The sequence below is a fragment of the Delphinus delphis genome, chromosome 4 (assembly GCF_949987515.2).
Source record: "Delphinus delphis chromosome 4, mDelDel1.2, whole genome shotgun sequence".
Classification (NCBI taxonomy): domain Eukaryota; kingdom Metazoa; phylum Chordata; class Mammalia; order Artiodactyla; family Delphinidae; genus Delphinus; species Delphinus delphis.
The window spans coordinates 61,568,381-61,586,645 of record NC_082686.1 but is presented as its reverse complement, the minus strand read 5'-3'; the positions used below and the strand labels follow the sequence as shown (position 1 = coordinate 61,586,645).

At 42.6% G+C, this 18,265-nt stretch overlaps 1 protein-coding gene across 1 annotated transcript in view; it reads right to left on the bottom strand.

Moving 5' to 3' along the window:
- GAP43 (growth associated protein 43) overlaps positions 1-18,265 on the bottom strand; it is a 93,009-nt gene that overhangs the window by 41,592 nt on the left and 33,152 nt on the right. The window contains exon 2 of the mRNA XM_060009895.1: positions 94-703. Within this exon, the coding sequence (XP_059865878.1) occupies positions 94-703 (610 nt within the window). The remainder of the gene's footprint in view (positions 1-93; positions 704-18,265) is intronic.

The following is an 18,265-nucleotide window of genomic DNA, read 5'->3' as shown; positions in this document are numbered from 1 at the left end:
CCCTCGAAGGCACAGGGGGCCTGGCCTTCCACATAGGCCCGCAAGTACAGGTGGCCTGGCCCCCCATGGCGTCTGACCCTGGAGGTCGCTCACCTATCTTCTCCTCCGCTTGGCTGCTCTCCGCAGTCTCCGATGGAGGCTGGGCTGTTGCCTTGGCAGCAGCATCCTCTGCAGCAGGGGTGGTGGCGGCAGCAGCAGCAGTGACAGCAGCAGGCACGTCGGCTTGTTTAGGCTCCTCCTTGGCTGGCGCGTCTTCGGCCTTGGAGGACGGCGAGTTGTCAGTGGAAGCTTTAGTGGCACTTTCTGTCTCAGCAGAGCCGGCCTTCTCCTCCGAGGGGGCAGGAGCCTGGGGCGCTGCCTGCTCTGTGGCAGCCTCGGGGGCGCCCTCCCCCTTCTTCTCCTCGGAAGGAGTTTCGCCCGCTTTGCCGGTCTCTTCCGGCTTGGGGCCGGCGGCTGGGGCCGCTTCAGCGGGAGTGGAACCTTCTCCCTCCTTCTTCTCCGCACCCTCAGCGACGGGGGCTTCATCCTTCTCATTCGCCTCCGCCTCAGCGGCTGGGGCATCACCCTTCTTCTCTCCTTTGAGCTTTTTCCTCGTTATGTGTCCACGGAAGCTAGCCTGAATTTTGGTCGCGGCCTTGTGAGCTTTATCTTCTGGTTTGATGCCATCTTGTTCAATCTTTTGGTCCTCATCATTTTTTTCAACCTTTATGGAGAAAAGGGGGGGAAAAAAGGAGAGATGGAGCAATGTTCTTTTCCTTCAAATCACAGCATTCAATAAATGCATACTGAATGACTTATTCTGTGCCAGGCTCCATACTTGGAGTTAAGAAATCAGCAATACCCTGGAAATTCAAACCAAGCCCCCTCTCTTTCTGATGAAGAATTTAGGAGAGAACACATTAGTTTCTGGGAAAAATTAATGTCCTTCTGGCCTTCCAGAATCACTGGCATTATTTTATATGTCTTTCTTCCCCCAACTCAATGTCTCTCCTTTGCTAAACTTAAATCAGCCTTTTTGTGGATGTACTTTGACAACTCAAGTCCACCCAGCCTAGGTTTTCATCAGTGACCTCTGAAAGATATTGGTTTTCCAGGGTTTCTGAGAGGGTCCCTGTGAAAAACTTATGATTTAAAAAAATATTGTGGAAAAGCCTATTTGTTTCCCCAAAATTTCAGGTCTCATCAGGAAACCAGTAGGTTCGGGGCAAAGAATATGGTTCAGGTTTAAACAGCAAATTCCATCAGGGTCTTGTGCAAAATGCAGATGAGTTCCAGGGCTTTGAGGGGTTTGTTCAGGATGTGACAAGTCAGAATGCTGGTCACAAAATGACGTCTGTTTTCCTCTGTATGTGGTCCAACATCAGTAATGAACATACCAGGCCTTCAAAATTTGAATTCAGAAAATGGTCATTATTCTTGAGTTTTAAAAAAAGAGTGGAAAACACTGCTTCCGCTTTTGAAAGAGTGGCATATATTCACTAAATCACAATTTCTTATTCCCAAAGCAATTTAAACTTAAAATTAGTTTTATATTATCATCAACAGAGCCATCCTAGCACTGAAGGCAAGAGACTAGAATACAAAATTTTTACCATTTGATCATGTTACAACATAACATAGGCTGCAAATAACTTTTTTCCACATGGAAATTAAATCACAGGATAGGAATAGAAGGTATAATCATGAAAAGAAATGCCTAGGCAAGTACTCAGAATTCTATATAGCTCCGTTGCCCACTATGGTGACCCAGTGTGGTCACTTATAGTCCCCATATAGCCATTATATTAGTTTCAGGTATACAACACAGCAATTCAACATTTGTATATATTGCAACAATAAGTCTGGTTAACTTCTGAGAACACTGTCTTAGCAATAGGGAAATACAGCAGTGAACAATGCAGCAAAAGACCAATAATTAAAGAATGCTTCTCATGTACCAAGTCCTCTGCTTGGCCCCAGTCTCGACCTTGGCCTGACCTTGGCTTTTGCTCCAGTTTAGGATGCAAATCACAGCAGGCCAACACAAGGCATGCTTTCCACCTGTCATACAAGCTCTGCCCGAGGGACCCAGATCCTGTTCATCATGATGTAGACCTGTCTGACATTCTTTGGACAAGCATATGGGCCTGTATTGCTTAGGTCCATCAACATGCTAGTGAGTATACAAAGGTATTTTTGAAAATAAGCTGCATGTGAGAGTAAAAGCAGGATTAATAAATTTCCAGTAAAACTCAAGGCAAGTTTCTCTTCTTCCTCAGTTAATGGTGTATGTATCCATACAAAAAGTGAAGGAGTGCATGAAAGCACTTTGGAAGGGCCCATTCTGCTGCCTCTTCCCAGTGCCATGCTGCCACACTGCTCAGTGCTCTGATGCACTACCGCCTTCCCGCTCTCCTACTGCTCTTGTTGACTCCTACTGGGATGCACACAACATGATCTGGGGCACGGGAGCAGCTGTCCCTGCCAGGAGCTCTCTGCTCAGAGATGGCAGCATAACCCTCTTAAATTAATAGTTGTGAATGGAGCATGCAGCCAAGATGTTGTTAATTTATTTTACTCTATCTTGCATTTTCTGAATGAGGCACCATCTTACATGATAGGACATCTGTACTTGGGCCTTGATGTGCAGTGGTTCTTTAATACAAATACTGCTCCTTGTGAAGGTAAACAAACCAATTCTTTCAGAGTAGGCAAGTGGACAGAAAAAACCCTCTGGTGACTCAAGAAAGCTACATCACCCTTTTCTCTTTAAGAACACAGAGAAAAGGAGATGAAACTTAAAACGCTAGAAAACATAAAAAGAAGGAAGCCAAGAGTCTGAATGACATAAAGAAGATACTTTACAAGGATAAAGGAAGAGCCCCTCTAAGTTCTTTACACCTCCAACTCCAATCTCTCTCTCTCTCTCTCTCTCTCTCTCTCTCTCTCTCGCTCGCTCTCGCTCTCGCTCTCTCTCTCTCAATTTCTCAGATCATCTGCCACTGTAACTTTCCACGTGATCAGGACTTAAGTTTCTGTGCACAGCCTCTATGTTGAAATGACTATTTAGAAAGGCTCAGACTAGACTTGGGTGCCAAGATTGTGGGATCAGTCTCACCTGAAAAATCCGAGAGTATAAGGGACACAAGACAGAAAGGTGTGGGCAGGAAGGGAGAGAATGTGAAAAACCATAGTTAGGAGAGAAGTGAGACAATCCTGCAAGAGCTGGATACCCAAGTAGGTGGTCAAAGTACCCCCACAGGCATGCAGCTTCTCCAGGAGGAATTGCTGGGCCACTTAATATTATTAGAGATTTAGGGGAACTGGATTTTAGAAATTGGTTGGAAATAGACAACTAATACAAATTGTACAGATAGTCAGAGGGAAAGAGACAGAGGCAAAGAGGGAAGGGGACGAGAAGGGAAGAGAAGGAAGGAAGGGGAGAAGGGGAGTGGGAAGGAAGGGAAGGGAGGGAGGAAACCAGCCTAAGATGAGGTGATTGAACAGAGGTATCCAGAAATAAGAATATTTTAAGTTAAAACTGGGTCTTAGGCCAGACAATTCTGGATGTGTGTGTCTTTCTTTTGTACCTGTAATTAATTCCATAAATATGGCTTAAACTATAGGTTATTTTCTGGTAAAATTCCTTTCACAGTGCTAGAGGTAATTGCATTGGGAGTGTATTTTGCTGAGAGAGGTGACAATAATAAAGAGAACATTTCCCAAGACTGGCTGTGGGGGAACCCCAAGATGTCAGGCTACATAGACCTTTTCCCAACTGGAAATAGAAGAGCTTGCCTAAAACAAAGAGCATGTGAGCCCAGAGAAACTGGAGATTACTCACTACATTCAGCACAACCCTTTCAGCTTCTAAAAGGGAAAAACTGTGCCCTGAAAAGTTGTCACCTGTTTCACTTGATAGCATGAGTGAATCAGTCAGTGGCCCCACTTGTATTTGAACTCAGGTCTTCTCCCCTCCCACCCAACCCCAAGTCCAATTTTATTGCATCCGTGACCCAGAACAACTTAGTCTTTCTTGTAGCCGATGGTGCATAAAGCATCATGTCAACATCCTGATTCATCCATTCATTTAGCAATACTGAGTGCCTATGCTGGTACCACAGACACACTAGTGAGCAGACAGAGACTGTATCTATCCACACAGGACTCTTTTTAAAATACACTTAAAAAAAATAAGCTCACAGTATTTAACAATCAATAATTCCCCAGGAATTCAAGGAGACACCCGACATTACACCTGTCTATAAAGCAAGGCCAATAGTCTAAATATGTCAGTTAGAGATGGAGGAAGTCCAGAAAAAAGGGGATTCTGGTACTTAATGGCTAAAAAGAGTTAGTTCATAGTCTCATAAAAATAGATTTATTTTTTAAACTCAGCGTTGCCACAAACAAGCTTTGTGCTGAGCTCTGATAAAATTCTTTCATTTTTACATGGAATTGTTGCTATCCATGAATTAACTAATGTGGACATGCCAATGCAGTTCCTTACGTGTAGGAAGAGGATCATTATTAGTTGCCATACTTTTTTTTTCCAGGAATCTTCATTGCTATAGTTTAGAATTTTTACTGATTAATTTGTTCAGGAACTCTGTAATTTATGAAGTCTTAAAGGAAACAAAGTATGGGAAATGTTAACTGTTCAACCAAGGCTAAAGCCTTGGATGAATATTGGTTTGAAGAAGATGAAGGGTACCATTCTACTAAGTTGCTGGGATCTGGTCAAATTTTAAAGTCCATTAGGTGAAAGGGCAATACTTTTCATCAACATTTAAGAATCAGAGATAAGAAAGCCAAATGTAAGAAGTACTATTTCATACCCAACATTGTTGCTCTGGTTAATAGTTTCCTTTTCCTCTTGGGGGAGGAGAGAGTGAACAAATTAGGATTCAGTCTAAGATGTCCAAAATTTGCATTTATTATGTTCCAAAAGAGCTTTAGGCAAAAAAATCTATAAATGCCTAACTTTCAGGACTTAAAATAGCGTCATCCATTCATCTGGGACACTTCAATTCATTTAACTATTTCTAATTATCATAGGACTACTTCAACCTCCCAAGCACAGAAAAATGTGGCCCTGAATCTACTTCTGCTAGCTCTAAACACTACGATGATAATACTTCAAATTTTCTCTGAAACAGGATTGAATTTTAAATGCTTTTAAAAATCATTAGTGTGCACCAGTTCTTCTTTCTAAGAACATTTTTAGTAAACCAAAATATTTTCAATTTGATTGAGCAAAAGATATTTCCGAGAAGCAAAATTGAAAGGCCAGGGATATCAGAACCAGAATAAAGTGTGGATGGATATGTATGAATCTAACAAATACCTACTTATGGCTCACTCTAGTTTTTATTAATAATTTAGTGAGGTGAAATTCACATAAGAAAATTTCACTCTATTTTTCAGCTTAGTCGGCTTTGAGCACAGTTGAAAGCATATACTTTAGGAGAAATGTCCAAGTATTAAAGAAGCTCCCAGTGGAGCTTCTGTACCTGCTTTGAACCTAGTCAAAGATCAGAAGTCCAGAGAACTGCCCCTTATGGAGGAGCCAAAGGAGGATGCGCAAACCTTCTCCAGTTTTGTAGCGGAAGTGTCTTCAGGTTTCTGGGCAGTTCTAGGGAAGAAGGTGTCATTTAAAAGATGAATAGGCACAGCTGGGATACAGGGGTCCCTTAACACTCAATATGGCTTGAAAATCCAACTAAGAGAGTGAGGGGATGGGGGGCAGGATGCAAGTAGGTATAATGAAACAGTTGTGCATTTGCCAGCAATGGCCACCATTTTTTTAAACTCTTATTTTCAGTCCAGTGAAGAGTCTTCTTTTAGTTCCTGGGCAGGTGGGAGCACTGACATATGACAACTGAGCAATTCTCCAGGGGAACGTGAGACATCAAGAGTGACTTTGCAAATCCTGGCACAGTGGTAGTGAGGGGATTCTCTTTTCCCCTTCAGATGAAGTGTACAGCATAACGCTGCAGCTCCACAGTCCTAATTAAGTGGGCAAGAAATGCTCATTGATTGGCTGACTATATAGAAAACCAAATATCCCACATTGGAAACTGGAATAGTAATGTGAACTTTTCAGAAAATAGCTGGTGATCAAAAGATGGGTCTTCAGCTCACTTTCATATATTATTTATTTAACATGTACAGCCCAGCTACTTCCTAAAGAATATGAAGTGGTATATTCAACCCAGTATAAAGTACTACTGGCGGAGAACTCAGTTTCCATTCAAAAGACTTATCTTTTATTTTATTTTGTATATGTAGAACTCTAGCTGTCCCACAAAGATGGAGATGAGGCAAAGAGCATATTATCATTGGCACCTTCTAACAGACAGAAGTCAGCAAATGAAACACTTTGTCTATTTCATTCATGGCTGAATCTCCAATTTCTAGAATGGTGTCTGGCATATAGCAGATGCTCAATTAATATTTGTTGAATGAATCCAAAATTTGAACCTCTCAATGAGTGCCATTTCAGAAAGATGATGATAGGCAAATTAATATGGGATTCCATTTTGTCAACTTTTAATACCCTTCATTTCCCAGTGATGGACTTCAAGAGCATCTAAGACAGGTATATGTTTCCCCAACACCTAACTGAGGAACTGACTTCATGCAGTGAGGTTGAACAAAGAAGCCAGTTATGGAAATAAAGGTACAGGAGTCAGACAAGGAGAGAAGGCACAAAATGACATTGATAATAATAATTTTAAAAGCACTTGGAAATAAATCTAAGATATAACAACTGACATTCATTTTCTCCATGCGTTGCCTGGAATCATAGCAATCAAATTATTTTTCTAATATATATCTCTGCTTCTTCATAAGTTAAAGAGGCGAAAATATTCATAGAGGATTGTTGGAGACTCTCTCCTTCCCTCTGTTTAGAGTTGATCTGTATAATGAGCCCCATGTCCTAAGGTTGTAGGCTGGAGATGACTAGTCCCTTAGATATTCAAGGAAGGAAGCCCCTCTTCCTCAGATGGGGGCTGGGAAGATGCACATACTTATGAGATGAGACACATACTTACGCTGGTCTATCTCTCAGGACTCATGCTAGACAGAATAATTTGACTAAACTCTTTCAGAAAAGCTTTAGGTATGGCAAACAGAGATATAAGTCACCTAACTGAACAAAGGGTCAAAGTCAGTGATGCCTAAGCAAATATCTGCTGAGAGTTAACTCTGAAAGGAAGGGGCTCGACCGTTGAGCAGCAAAAGCAGACCCCCCGATGAGAGTTGCTGATTGTAGTTCACTACCTCTGCTAGTGTTCACTACGGTTACTAGTGTTCACTACCTCAACAAGTCGTTCACTACCTCTTAAGTGGCACACTGGAAGGAGGGAGAGGTGGACAAGGTGAGGGGATACTAAACCTTGCTCTGGGAGAGGTCTCGGTGCCTACGGTGGCCACTGAGCTGGGAACAAGATAGAGGGACTCCCTATCAGGCTGCTGAAGAGGCTGGACTCACACACCAGACTATGAGAGGGACTGTGAGGCTTTTGCTAACAACTGGGGAAAGACAAGAGAAGAGCAGGCAGCCAGTACATCTGGGAAAAGATAGAAAAGCCGCCTAACCAGCAGACAGCCCATTGTACCACCATCACAGGGGAATTCCACCCAGTTGAGCATTCCCCAGAGCAAACCACACCCCAAGCTGCTGGAGAAGGTGCTCAGAGCCAACCAGCAGGAAGAGAAGGCCCAGGTAACTCTGCCAAAAACTGCCTTCCTTTCAGGTGTGATGCCACAAAATGTCTCTGGTTGGATGTTCAGGAATATAAAACATGATGAGATAAATATTTAATTAAATTGCCATTTCTTCCTGCTCTACTGAATAGTGATTATTGATTTATTTTTTCTTATTTAAACCTTTTTCATTATGAAATGTAATTTATTACATTCTAAGTCAGCAGTACCTGATAAATTTTGTTCAGTGAACAAGTGAGTGAGAGAGACATTCCTCATCTGCTCTACTATATGCCTTTCTCCAAATATTGTCACTGTTGGTCTGTTTATCTTGTTTTTCCTTCTCTGTGCTTATATTCTCCTGACTTATATTTGTATTTCATTTTTAACGGACTCTTCCCCTGGACTATAAACTCTCTGGAAGCAGGACCTTGTAGGTTTTGTACAATCCTCAAAGCCTTGGTGGCTAAAACAGTGCTGGCACATGGCTGATGCTCCAGAAATATTTATTTGGAGCTGTTGTTAAGTAACTATGTGTCGTGTTATGTTAGTGATCAGAGAGCATGTAAATGGGCAGTACACAGCCAAGGCTGGGTATCAGTGCTTCTCTCCGGGAAACTAATGCTCTGGGCCTTCGTCAAACTGTTCTCCAGCAGCCATATCCCTCTCTCTTACTTTTTTTTTTTTTTTTTTTTGCGGTACGCGGGCCTCTCACTGTTGTGGCCTCTCCCGTTGCAGAGCACAGGCTCCGGACGCGCAGGCTCAGCGGCCATGGCTCACGGGCCTAGCCGCTCCGCGGCGTGTGGGATCTTCCCGGACCGGAGCACGAACCCGTGTTCCCTGCATCGGCAGGCGGACTCTCAACCACTGTGCCACCAGGGAAGCCCTCGCCTCTTACTTTTATAATGAGTATACCACATATAAGTTAGTATTTCAGTTCAGTTCTCATCATAACCATGTGAGGAACACATCACCGTGCCTGTTTTATAACCGAGGTAAATTAGGAAACAGAAAGGAGCTCAGTGTGATCCAGCTTCTAAAGACCAGGCCTGCCCTCAAGCCCACTCCTTGTTTAGTGCTTTTTAAAATAGATTGTAGGACGCCAATATTCCCTGGTGGGTAAGAACATGGGCTGTAGAGTTAGATATGTATAGGTTCAAATCACTGCTCTGCCACTTAATTACCAGCTCTTGACCTTGGGCAAGATAACTTCAGTTTCTTTATCTGTAAGATGGGGGAGTAACAGGGCTATCTCACTGGATTGTTGTGAGGATTATATGAGTTAATGTATATAAAGTACTTAGCACAGTCCCTGACATACTTTACGTGCTCAAAAAGGGACAGCTAATTTTCTCATCATAATCATTGTCATCATCACTCTCATCTCAGAGTAATTTCTACATTACCATTACTGAGTCCACGAGAACTTATTCATCCTCAGAGAGATAAGCAAAAAACCATCTAAAGTATGCCACATACTCAATCTAGTTCTTCCCTTTCCTTGGGAAGGGGGCAGATCTGTTTACATTGTCAAGGATAAATCCCACTCTTCTACCACCTAACACACACCAACCCTCTCTAATCTTATCCATGTCTAAACCTCTACCTGGTCCAGCAACTTGGTGATGGAAATTCACTTAGACTAGAAGTCTGTTCGTTCTCAAAATATATACCTTTTACCTGATATCCCTCATCCCACAAAAAAAATCTCATATAGCTACTATGTCATATTTCTATCTCACCATCTGGGTATATCCCTTCCACATTCAAGAAAACAACTGCCCTGCAGGTTCTGAGAGCTCCTCTATTTACACATCATTGGTAAAAGCTGTGGATACAGATGCCAGACACTTTGTGGGGAATTAGCTTAGGAGCATGTGGCCCTGAGGAAAGAGGGACATCGAGATTTGGGATTTCCAGCTCTACCCAGTGTACCCCCATTGGCTAGTTAGTGAAGCCCCTCCGAGTGTCAGTGTACGTAATATGCAGGGGGGTGCATAACATGTCATCAGAGCGCACGTCATCATGAAGCCTAGCTGATGAGAGATGGAGAACTCGAGACGCCATTTGCTTTAAAAAAAATGACAGTAACATGAATTTTTATATTCCAGGTTATGAAGTACTTTCCACCTCATAAAAAAGTTCCTTGAGGAATTACAATGAAGTAGGCTGAGCAAGTGTGCTATCCCCTTTTTAAAATGAAGAAACCAAATCCCGGATTGATGGAAGGCCCCACAAATGCTAGAACAGGTCTTAAACCTAGGCCTCCAATCTCCCTACATTTTAAGGAACCTAACAGAGAATTCAGTCTAAGAATTGAACACTAAACACTCAGAAAAAGAAAAAAGTGTCACCGAATATGTAGCAATCCTAATATCAGTACTGAGACTAGTTGAATTACTTTTTAATGAACAGAATTGGTCTATATTTCTGATCTTATAACAGAGGCGGCTCCAGAAGCTCTATATAGGAGGAATCAGGGGCAGGAACATGTTTGAAAAGGGGAACTAGGTGATTTTTCTTGAAATTGCACTGGCACAGCAAGCATATTTCTTTGTACAATATGCTTATATCTAGGAGGTGGGATGATTTTGCAGAGACATTGCTATCTGTCAACAATAGTTTGCAGATGCCTTAATGGTCTGTATCAATCACCAGGTAAGTGATTGCACGTTTAGAACAGTACCTGAGAAATCTAAAGAAAAAAAAGAGCAGCTATGTTTTCTTTCTGATTCTACAAGACATGTTGTTTTATTCTTCCATGCGTGGAAAAAACAATTGAATGTTTTTGGTGGAAAGAGGTGAGGATGTCAGGTAAATGGCGTACAGTTTCAAGAAAAATAGACTTATTTCCATTTTAACTGGATTTCGATCCCCAAGCTGTTGGATAGTTGAAGGGCAAATACACAAAGCCCTAGAAAAATCTGTAAATCATACCCGAGTCTAAATTTGCTAATGTTGTTATTCTTGTCATTCTTCTTTTCTTGCCTCTCCCTTTGTTTCTGGCATCAAATTCTCTCTAAGTCATCGGGCACTGACATTCATTGATTACACGGTTTGGCATAACTTTTGGCTCAATTTGAGTTCAAATTCTGGTTCAGCCATGGCTCAAATGTGTGACCTGGAATAAATTTCTTTTTTTTTTTTTAACATCTTTATTGGGGTATAATTGCTTTACAATGGTGTGTTAGTTTCTGCTTTACAACAAAGTGAATCAGTCATACATAAACATATGTTCCCATATGTCTTCCTAAATTTCTTAATTTCTTTAGAATGCAGCTTCTTCATCCCTCATACTGGGATACTAATACTTACTGTGCAGAATTTCTTGAGGATGAAAGAAAATAGTATTTTAAAAATGCCTGGTATTTAAGAACTCAACAAATAATTGCCTAGAAGAAGACAATACAAGTGAAGTGAAAATTGCTGCTTTCTGGAGACTAGGGATTGGGTGCATTATTTGATAATATTTTATGGTTTTCTATCTCTGATAGCTTATGGAGGAATTTTTCAGGACTATGCATATTTCATAAAAATAATAAATGATCTCCTAAAAAAAACCTCTTTAAAGGTACTATAAAGTACCCTCAGATCCTTGCAGAAAATAATTCTAATAATAAATTGAAAAATTATATACTACTATGTGCCAACTACTCTTCTAAGCACTTTATTATATGCTTTATATATATACACACACACATAGATTTATTAAATTTAATTCTAGTGAAGCTATGCAATGGGTACTATTATTTTACAGGTGAAGGGGCTTAGGCACAGGGACATTAAATAACTAAATCACACAGCTAGTAAGTAGCAGAGCCAGGATTTGAACTCAGGTTGCACGTGAGGTAAGATGACCCTAGGAAGACAGGGCTGGTCTACTCTGTAGACATTTTCTCCAGGCTCCCAGGCAGGGTGAAAAGTGGAGTGCAGGCTGGGAGAATCCAGAGCATGACTTTGTCACTGCCAGTGCCTGCCAAGGCTGAGCTAGTTACCAGTGTCTAAAAGACAGCTTCAGAGCTGTCACCCCAATTTCATCTTCCCCTGTCAAAATCTCTTTACAGTAGAAAAGTACAAATACATTTTCAAAGCAGGGACTGTGGTATCATGACCTCATCACCCAGGCGATGCTGTGACTCATTTTCCTTGTGAAGATCTTGACAGGGAAGATTCACACTTGAGACGTTGAGAACAGCCTAGAGACCAGGTTTGCTATTAATTCTGAAAGCAGGAGCAAGAAAATATAAGAGAGCAGAGAAAGCAATACTGGGGGAAGTGTGGGGGGAGGGCTTCAGGTCAGGAATCATGACTATCTAATTAAATGAGAAAAGCAGATGAATAAACTGGAATCACTCTTATGCTTATCAGAGGGAAGGGGCTGAGCAGGTGGTAAAGATTTATTCCCGAGGCTGAGGATTTAAATCCAGCCAGAGTTCCTGAATTAAACATTGCCTTTTTCTTAAACCAAGTATCCCTGTTACTTGACTCACAATTGTACTGAGGCAGATAGGGAAATCTATCTAGAACCGTTCCATGGACGTCATACTTGTTGCTCTGACTATATTCTCAAAAAATATCATACTGGGCTTCCCTGGTGGCGCAGTGGTTGAGAGTCTGCCTGCCGATGCTGGGGACGCGGGTTCGTGCCCCGGTCCGGGAAGATCCCACATGCCGCGGAGCGGCTGGGCCCGTGAGCCATGGCCTCTGCGCCTGCGCGTCCGGAGCCTGTGCTCCGCAACGGGAGAGGCCACAGCAGTGAGAGGCCCGCGTACCGCAAAAAAAAAAAAAGAAAAAAAAAAGAAAAAAATATTATTTATGCCACACAGCTCCTTGCAGGAGTTTAGTGACGGTGTTCATCATGGCACAAAGAACCAGCTTTGTGGTTCTGCAGGGGGAAAACACTGCACCCTTTGAAGCCATCAAAGAGAGAAAATTCCCTCTTATATGTTTTTGAAACTAGGTAAGCAAATTCTCCAACTTCTGGATTAATCCAGATGAACTTACCTTCCAAGGATTTATGATAACCTGATCTTTGAGCCAGAACAATTAGGCTGGGTAATTGGGTAAAATTAAGGAGGTATTAAGTCTGATTCTGAGGTCTTAAAGTCAATGAAAATTCCTTTCCTTTCTTCTTGATGCAGAGACAACTATGAGATGCGCCATAACCCTCTGATATGACCCAAAGAGCCGCACAGAACACCAAGTTCGTGCCCGGCACTGTGAAACTCCAACGGGGGGCTTTACAGACGTGTAGTAACATGGGGAAGCCCTGTCCTGGACTCCAGAGTTCCAGGAAGGTAGGATGATGCAACCACTCTTCCCACAATTCTGATTTACTGATCAGAAATCAATGATACTCCTACGTCAGCTCAGGACTAGACCCAAGACTAAGATTAAAGATTCCCAGGGCTATTCAGTAGCTATCTCTCCCTTTGGTTGGGCCAACTTGATGGCTCTAGGTTAGAATAATTCCCTAGCTTCTCCCAAAGCTGAAGTCATAGCAAAAGTCATATCAAACCCTGGTACCTGCCTGGTACCTCTGCAGCCTCTAGTAAGTGGGTGCACATCAGCCTGGCTGTGCAGCCCAGAAACATACAACAGAAGGTTTAAATCACTGTGGAGAATCAAGGTAATAACGGCATAGCTGGTGGCAGCAGCGGAGTGGGTGTACAGGAAAGACATAGACAAAGATTCTCCTTTTACCAAATGTCTGAAATTCCACCTTGGAACATTATTCCCTTATTTTAAGGTTTAAAACAGACACTGAAAGCTAACACTATAGAAGCTCTCTTAATTGGTCTGTCTTCCACTCTATGCTACATAATTGTATGAGACTAAGCTAAAATAGAGTTATGGTTTCATCATAATGTGGTCTCCCCCTCCCCCTAAAAAAATCTTTAAATATTTCCACTGTTTAGCAAGCTAAGAATATACGCATTGCTTCAGCATTTGAGAAATTCATGGAATGGACCCAGGCTGCCCTTCCTGCTTCTCTCATGAGCACACCCGTTACTTTAGCTAAGTAGATCTGCACACTGAACACACTCCTCACTCCAAAAGTCTGTGACCTCACTTACAATTTGGCCCTCCACAGACATCTTTCCTTCTTGCATTTCTGCTGAAACCCCACACACCCTTCATCACTCTGTTTGTGAAAGTAGGTAAGCAAATTCTTACCAATCCTTACCTCGTTGACTGGAGAGTTTTCTTGCATCCTCCTAAATGGGCAGTCCAGAGATCAGCAAACTTTTTTTGCAAACGGCCAGGTAGTAAATATTTTTGGCTTTCTGAGCCATAAGGTTTCGGTCACAACCACTCAAGTCTGTCACTGTGGCAAAAATAAGCTATAGCTGCTACCTCAATGAATGAGCATGGCTGTGTTCCAATAAAACTTTATTTATGGACAGTGAAATTTAAATTTTACATAATTGTAAGGAATCATGAAATATCATTACTCTTGATTTTTTTGTCAGCCATTAAAAAATGTAAAAGCCATTCTTAGCCTGAAGGGGTACTTTGCCAATTTCTGGGGCAGGGTTTACCTTTATGTTAAACTCCTCAGGCGGCTCACTAAAAACTGCTTTTCTCTCCTTGAGTTGTGACTTTTTTGCATTGTAGTAATGGATGTACTTATTCTTCAAACTTTCCATTACTCTGTAAACTCTCTGAGGACAGGAATATTGTCATCTTAATAGAGGCTGTGATATTGTGATTTATAATAAAATAATATATTGATCTTCATCCCTATTTTTGACACAGAGCCCTTAAAGCCCTTGGAATTTCCTTTAATGAGAGCAATAAAAGTGTCTTTTGTTATATTAATGAGGTGACTGGGTGGGAAAACCAACCATGTGATTAGAGTGTTGGAACTTTCAGTCCCACCCTCTGACCTCCTGGGAGAAGAGAAGGGCTGGATGTTGAATCAATAACCAATGGCCAGTGGTTTCATCAATCATGCCTGTGTAATGAAGCCTCCATACAAAACCCAAAACAGGGCTTGGAGAGCTTCCAGGTTGGTGAACATGTGGAGGTTTGGGGAGAAAGGCACGCTCAGAGCGTGGAAGCTCCTCACCCTTTCCCCATACCTTGCCCTAAGCATCTCTTCCATCTGGCTGTTCTTTAGTTATATCCTGTTATAATAAACCAGTGAACGAGTGAGTAAATGGGCTTCCTGAGTCCTGTGAGCCACTCTAGCAAATTAATCAAATCCAAGGAGGGGGTCATGGGAACCTCTGATTTATAGCCAGTCTGTCAGAGGTACAGGTAATAATGTGGATTTGCAATTGGCATCCTGAATTGGAGGGGGTCCTTGGAACCTCCAGTGTGTAGCCAATCAGTTAGAAGCACAGGGAGCAACCAGGGCTCGTGACTGGTGTCTGAAGTGGAGAGTGTCTTGCGAGACTGAGCACTTCACTAGTGGAATCTGCTATCTCTGGGTAGATTGTGGTGGAATTGAGTTGAATTATAGGACACCCAGCTGGTGTCTGGAGAATGGCTGATGGTGTGGGACACCTCCCCACCACCCCGCCACGTTGGATTTGGGTTCAGGACCGTAGTTTTAGAGGCTAACATTTATTGATCTCTTTGCTAAGGCACGGAGCTAAATGTTTTGCGTGGAAAATCTCATAACAAACGCATGAGGTAGGTATTATGATTGTTATAATGTATAAGTGGTATTATTATTTTTACAGGTGATAAAATGAATACTTGCGGAGGTTCCATATTTAATAAGTGTAGAGCTATGATTTAATTATTTAGGCAGTCAGAGCCCAGAGCTCCCCTTCTCTATCACTCTACAGACTCCCTACCCCTGTTTCACACAGTAAGGCCTTAGTAAAAGTCTGGTGAATGTGTGTTATATTTTGGATTAAATTGTTTCTCTCCTGAGAACAGCTGAAGCTGATAGTAAGAAAGAGTGAGAAAAAGCTCACAGAGCAACTTAAAGAGCCACGGCAGAGCACCTCGGAGGCAGGCAAGCATCAGAGAAGTGAGAAGTGGGTGCCACTGAAGCTTGCCTGCCTTCGAAGGGTCTTGCCCTGTCGTTGCTCAGCTGTTTGCTCAACTCAGAGCGTGCACAGAGGCATTCAGACCTGAATCCCGGTATCACACGCAGCTGGAGAAGAAGTGCAGGACAGAAGCAACCCGTGGGGAAATGCACCGAGACCTGCTGAGCCCCAGGGGCCGGGCCATAGTTTTGAGCATGCAGCACGCCAGCTGCATTCCCAGAAGGAGAGAAATGAGCTGCAGCTGGGAGGCCACTTGTGCGAGAGAAAAAAAAAAAAGACTTTTTAAACCATCAGACTTGAGCAAGTTGCTTGTGTGTGAAAGGTTTTGTTGGAAGCAAGTTAAATGGTGCTAAGTCACTAGACAAAAGATCACACCCTCCGGCTCAAGATGCCTGTCTCTAGGGACTGTTTCTAACAGTCTCAGGTCTGGGTGAGGACAAAGCAGTGAAAGACATCCAGATTAGCTGAGGGAGCACAGTGACCTGGTAACACGAAAAACAAGGGCTCCTGAAATCCCCAGGGCTGTTCTATCAGTGAGAAAGGAAAGGCAAGGAGGAAAGATGCTGGCCACAGTTTTGCAGCTCAGCACTTATGGAGTGGCTGCATCCGTACCTCCAAGAGCTGGACAGCAATGCGCTCTCACCCTGCCCCAGATCATCAGGATCTGCATTTTCACAAATCTTTTGCATGTCACAGTGTGAAATGTACTGGCCTGCCATGCTCAGACTAAACACACCTGTCCTGGAAGATCCACAGTTCCTTTTGAATATCTCTTCAAAAGAAAGTATGATTTCAGGGGCTTCCCTGGTGGCGCAGTGGTTGAGAGTCCGCCTGCCAAAGCAGGGGACGCAGGTTCGTGCCCTGATCCGGGAAGATCCCACATGCCGTGGAGCGGCTGGGCCCGTGAGCCATGGCCGCTGCGCCTGTGTGTCCGGAGCCTGTGCTCCGCAACGGGAGAGGCCACAACAGTGAGAGGCCCGCATACCGGAAAAAAAAAAAAAAAAAAAAAGAAAGAAAGTATGATTTCAGAGGTGCCTGTATTATGAAATTCAGAGAAATAAGAAGCAGCAGGTAAACTAGCCAAAGCCCTGAATTTGCAATCAGGAGACTAGGGTTGTAAATCCAACAGGTCCTATCCCAACTGCAACCTCATGGAAGTCTTTTCGCTTCTCTGGGCCTCAGTTTCTGTGTCTGTACACTAAGGGAGTTGACTAGGAGATTCAAGACTCAGACATTCAAAGTATCAAAGTCCTAATTTTGTGCAAATGTATATATGTTCCATTTTTCTATTTCCCTAAATAAAGAAAGCATCAAAGCTGACTGTGACCTAATCCTACTCTGGTATGGACAGCGTTTCTCCCATATACTTTAACCTCTACTGTCACTTACCTTTTAAAATTAGTTATATAGTACATTGAACATATCATGAGACAAAGATCTTTCTCAAATGTGCCAGTCCCCAGAAAGAATCACCAAAGTGAGTGAGCACAGAATTTGTCTGCTGGCCAGAATCCTATATACCAAGACTCTTGATTCTGCATAGTTCAAAATGCCTTTACTTGTATGCTCTGCAAACTAGCAAATGACCCACCTTATTAGGAAAGCAGACACCATCTTCCTTTAAGCACCTAATTCCAACCCTCTCAGAATGCAAGAGCACATCATTTATCAGTTAGCAAAAAGCTGTGCACCTTCCCCAAAGCCTTTGTATGAGAGAGCAAAGCCTTCTAAAGGAATGCCTTACTTGACATTTTTTAAAGTCAACTTGTCCGTCTGTATGGAAAATCTGAATAAAATCTACTGTCCTAGTTGGGGAGAAAAATAAAAACCAAGACTGCTAAAAATAAATAAATAAAATATGCAAATCACTCATCCCATGCCACAATTGGCTTCAACCTATTTAAACAAGAAAAAGAGGTCAGAACACAGGGAGAGAAAGCTCTAACTCCCATCAACTCCCTACCCTTATCGCTTGCAAACGGGGTGGATCTTCCTTCCTCCGCATCTCCTCAGTTCTCCCAGGTCAAGATAGAGCCAATCCTGCCCAGGGTGCTAGGTCAACAAACAGAAATTTAGATAATTTTCGTGTCCTTGCAAATGATGCGTTTGACCAGAAACAGTGTAACCAGTCAGCCAATCTGGGCTCTATACTTACTTCTTTGTTCCTTATTCTTTATCCTATAAAAGCATCCTGCCTTCTGCCCTGTTTTGCAGGTGTCTGGGCCCTTGAGACCAGAGACTGCTGGCTTCATGAAGTGTTGAATAAAGTTTGCTTGTATCACCTATACTGTCTTCTTTCATCATTTTTAAACAATATTACTGAATGAACGGAAAATACATGCTGGTGCCATGTTTCCAGACTAAGAAAAAAAGCTCACCGCGGGGTAAATTTGGCCACACCTACACAAGTCATCTCACTTCCCATCTGCTCCATTTACCCTCCTTCCCCCCACGCCACCCAAAAGTAACTCATTTGCAATTGTCCGTGGAGCCTGTATTTCATCGTGGGAAATGGAAAGCTCAAATAAGGAAGCCTGCTTATCTTTTTTTTTTCAGTGATGAAGGAT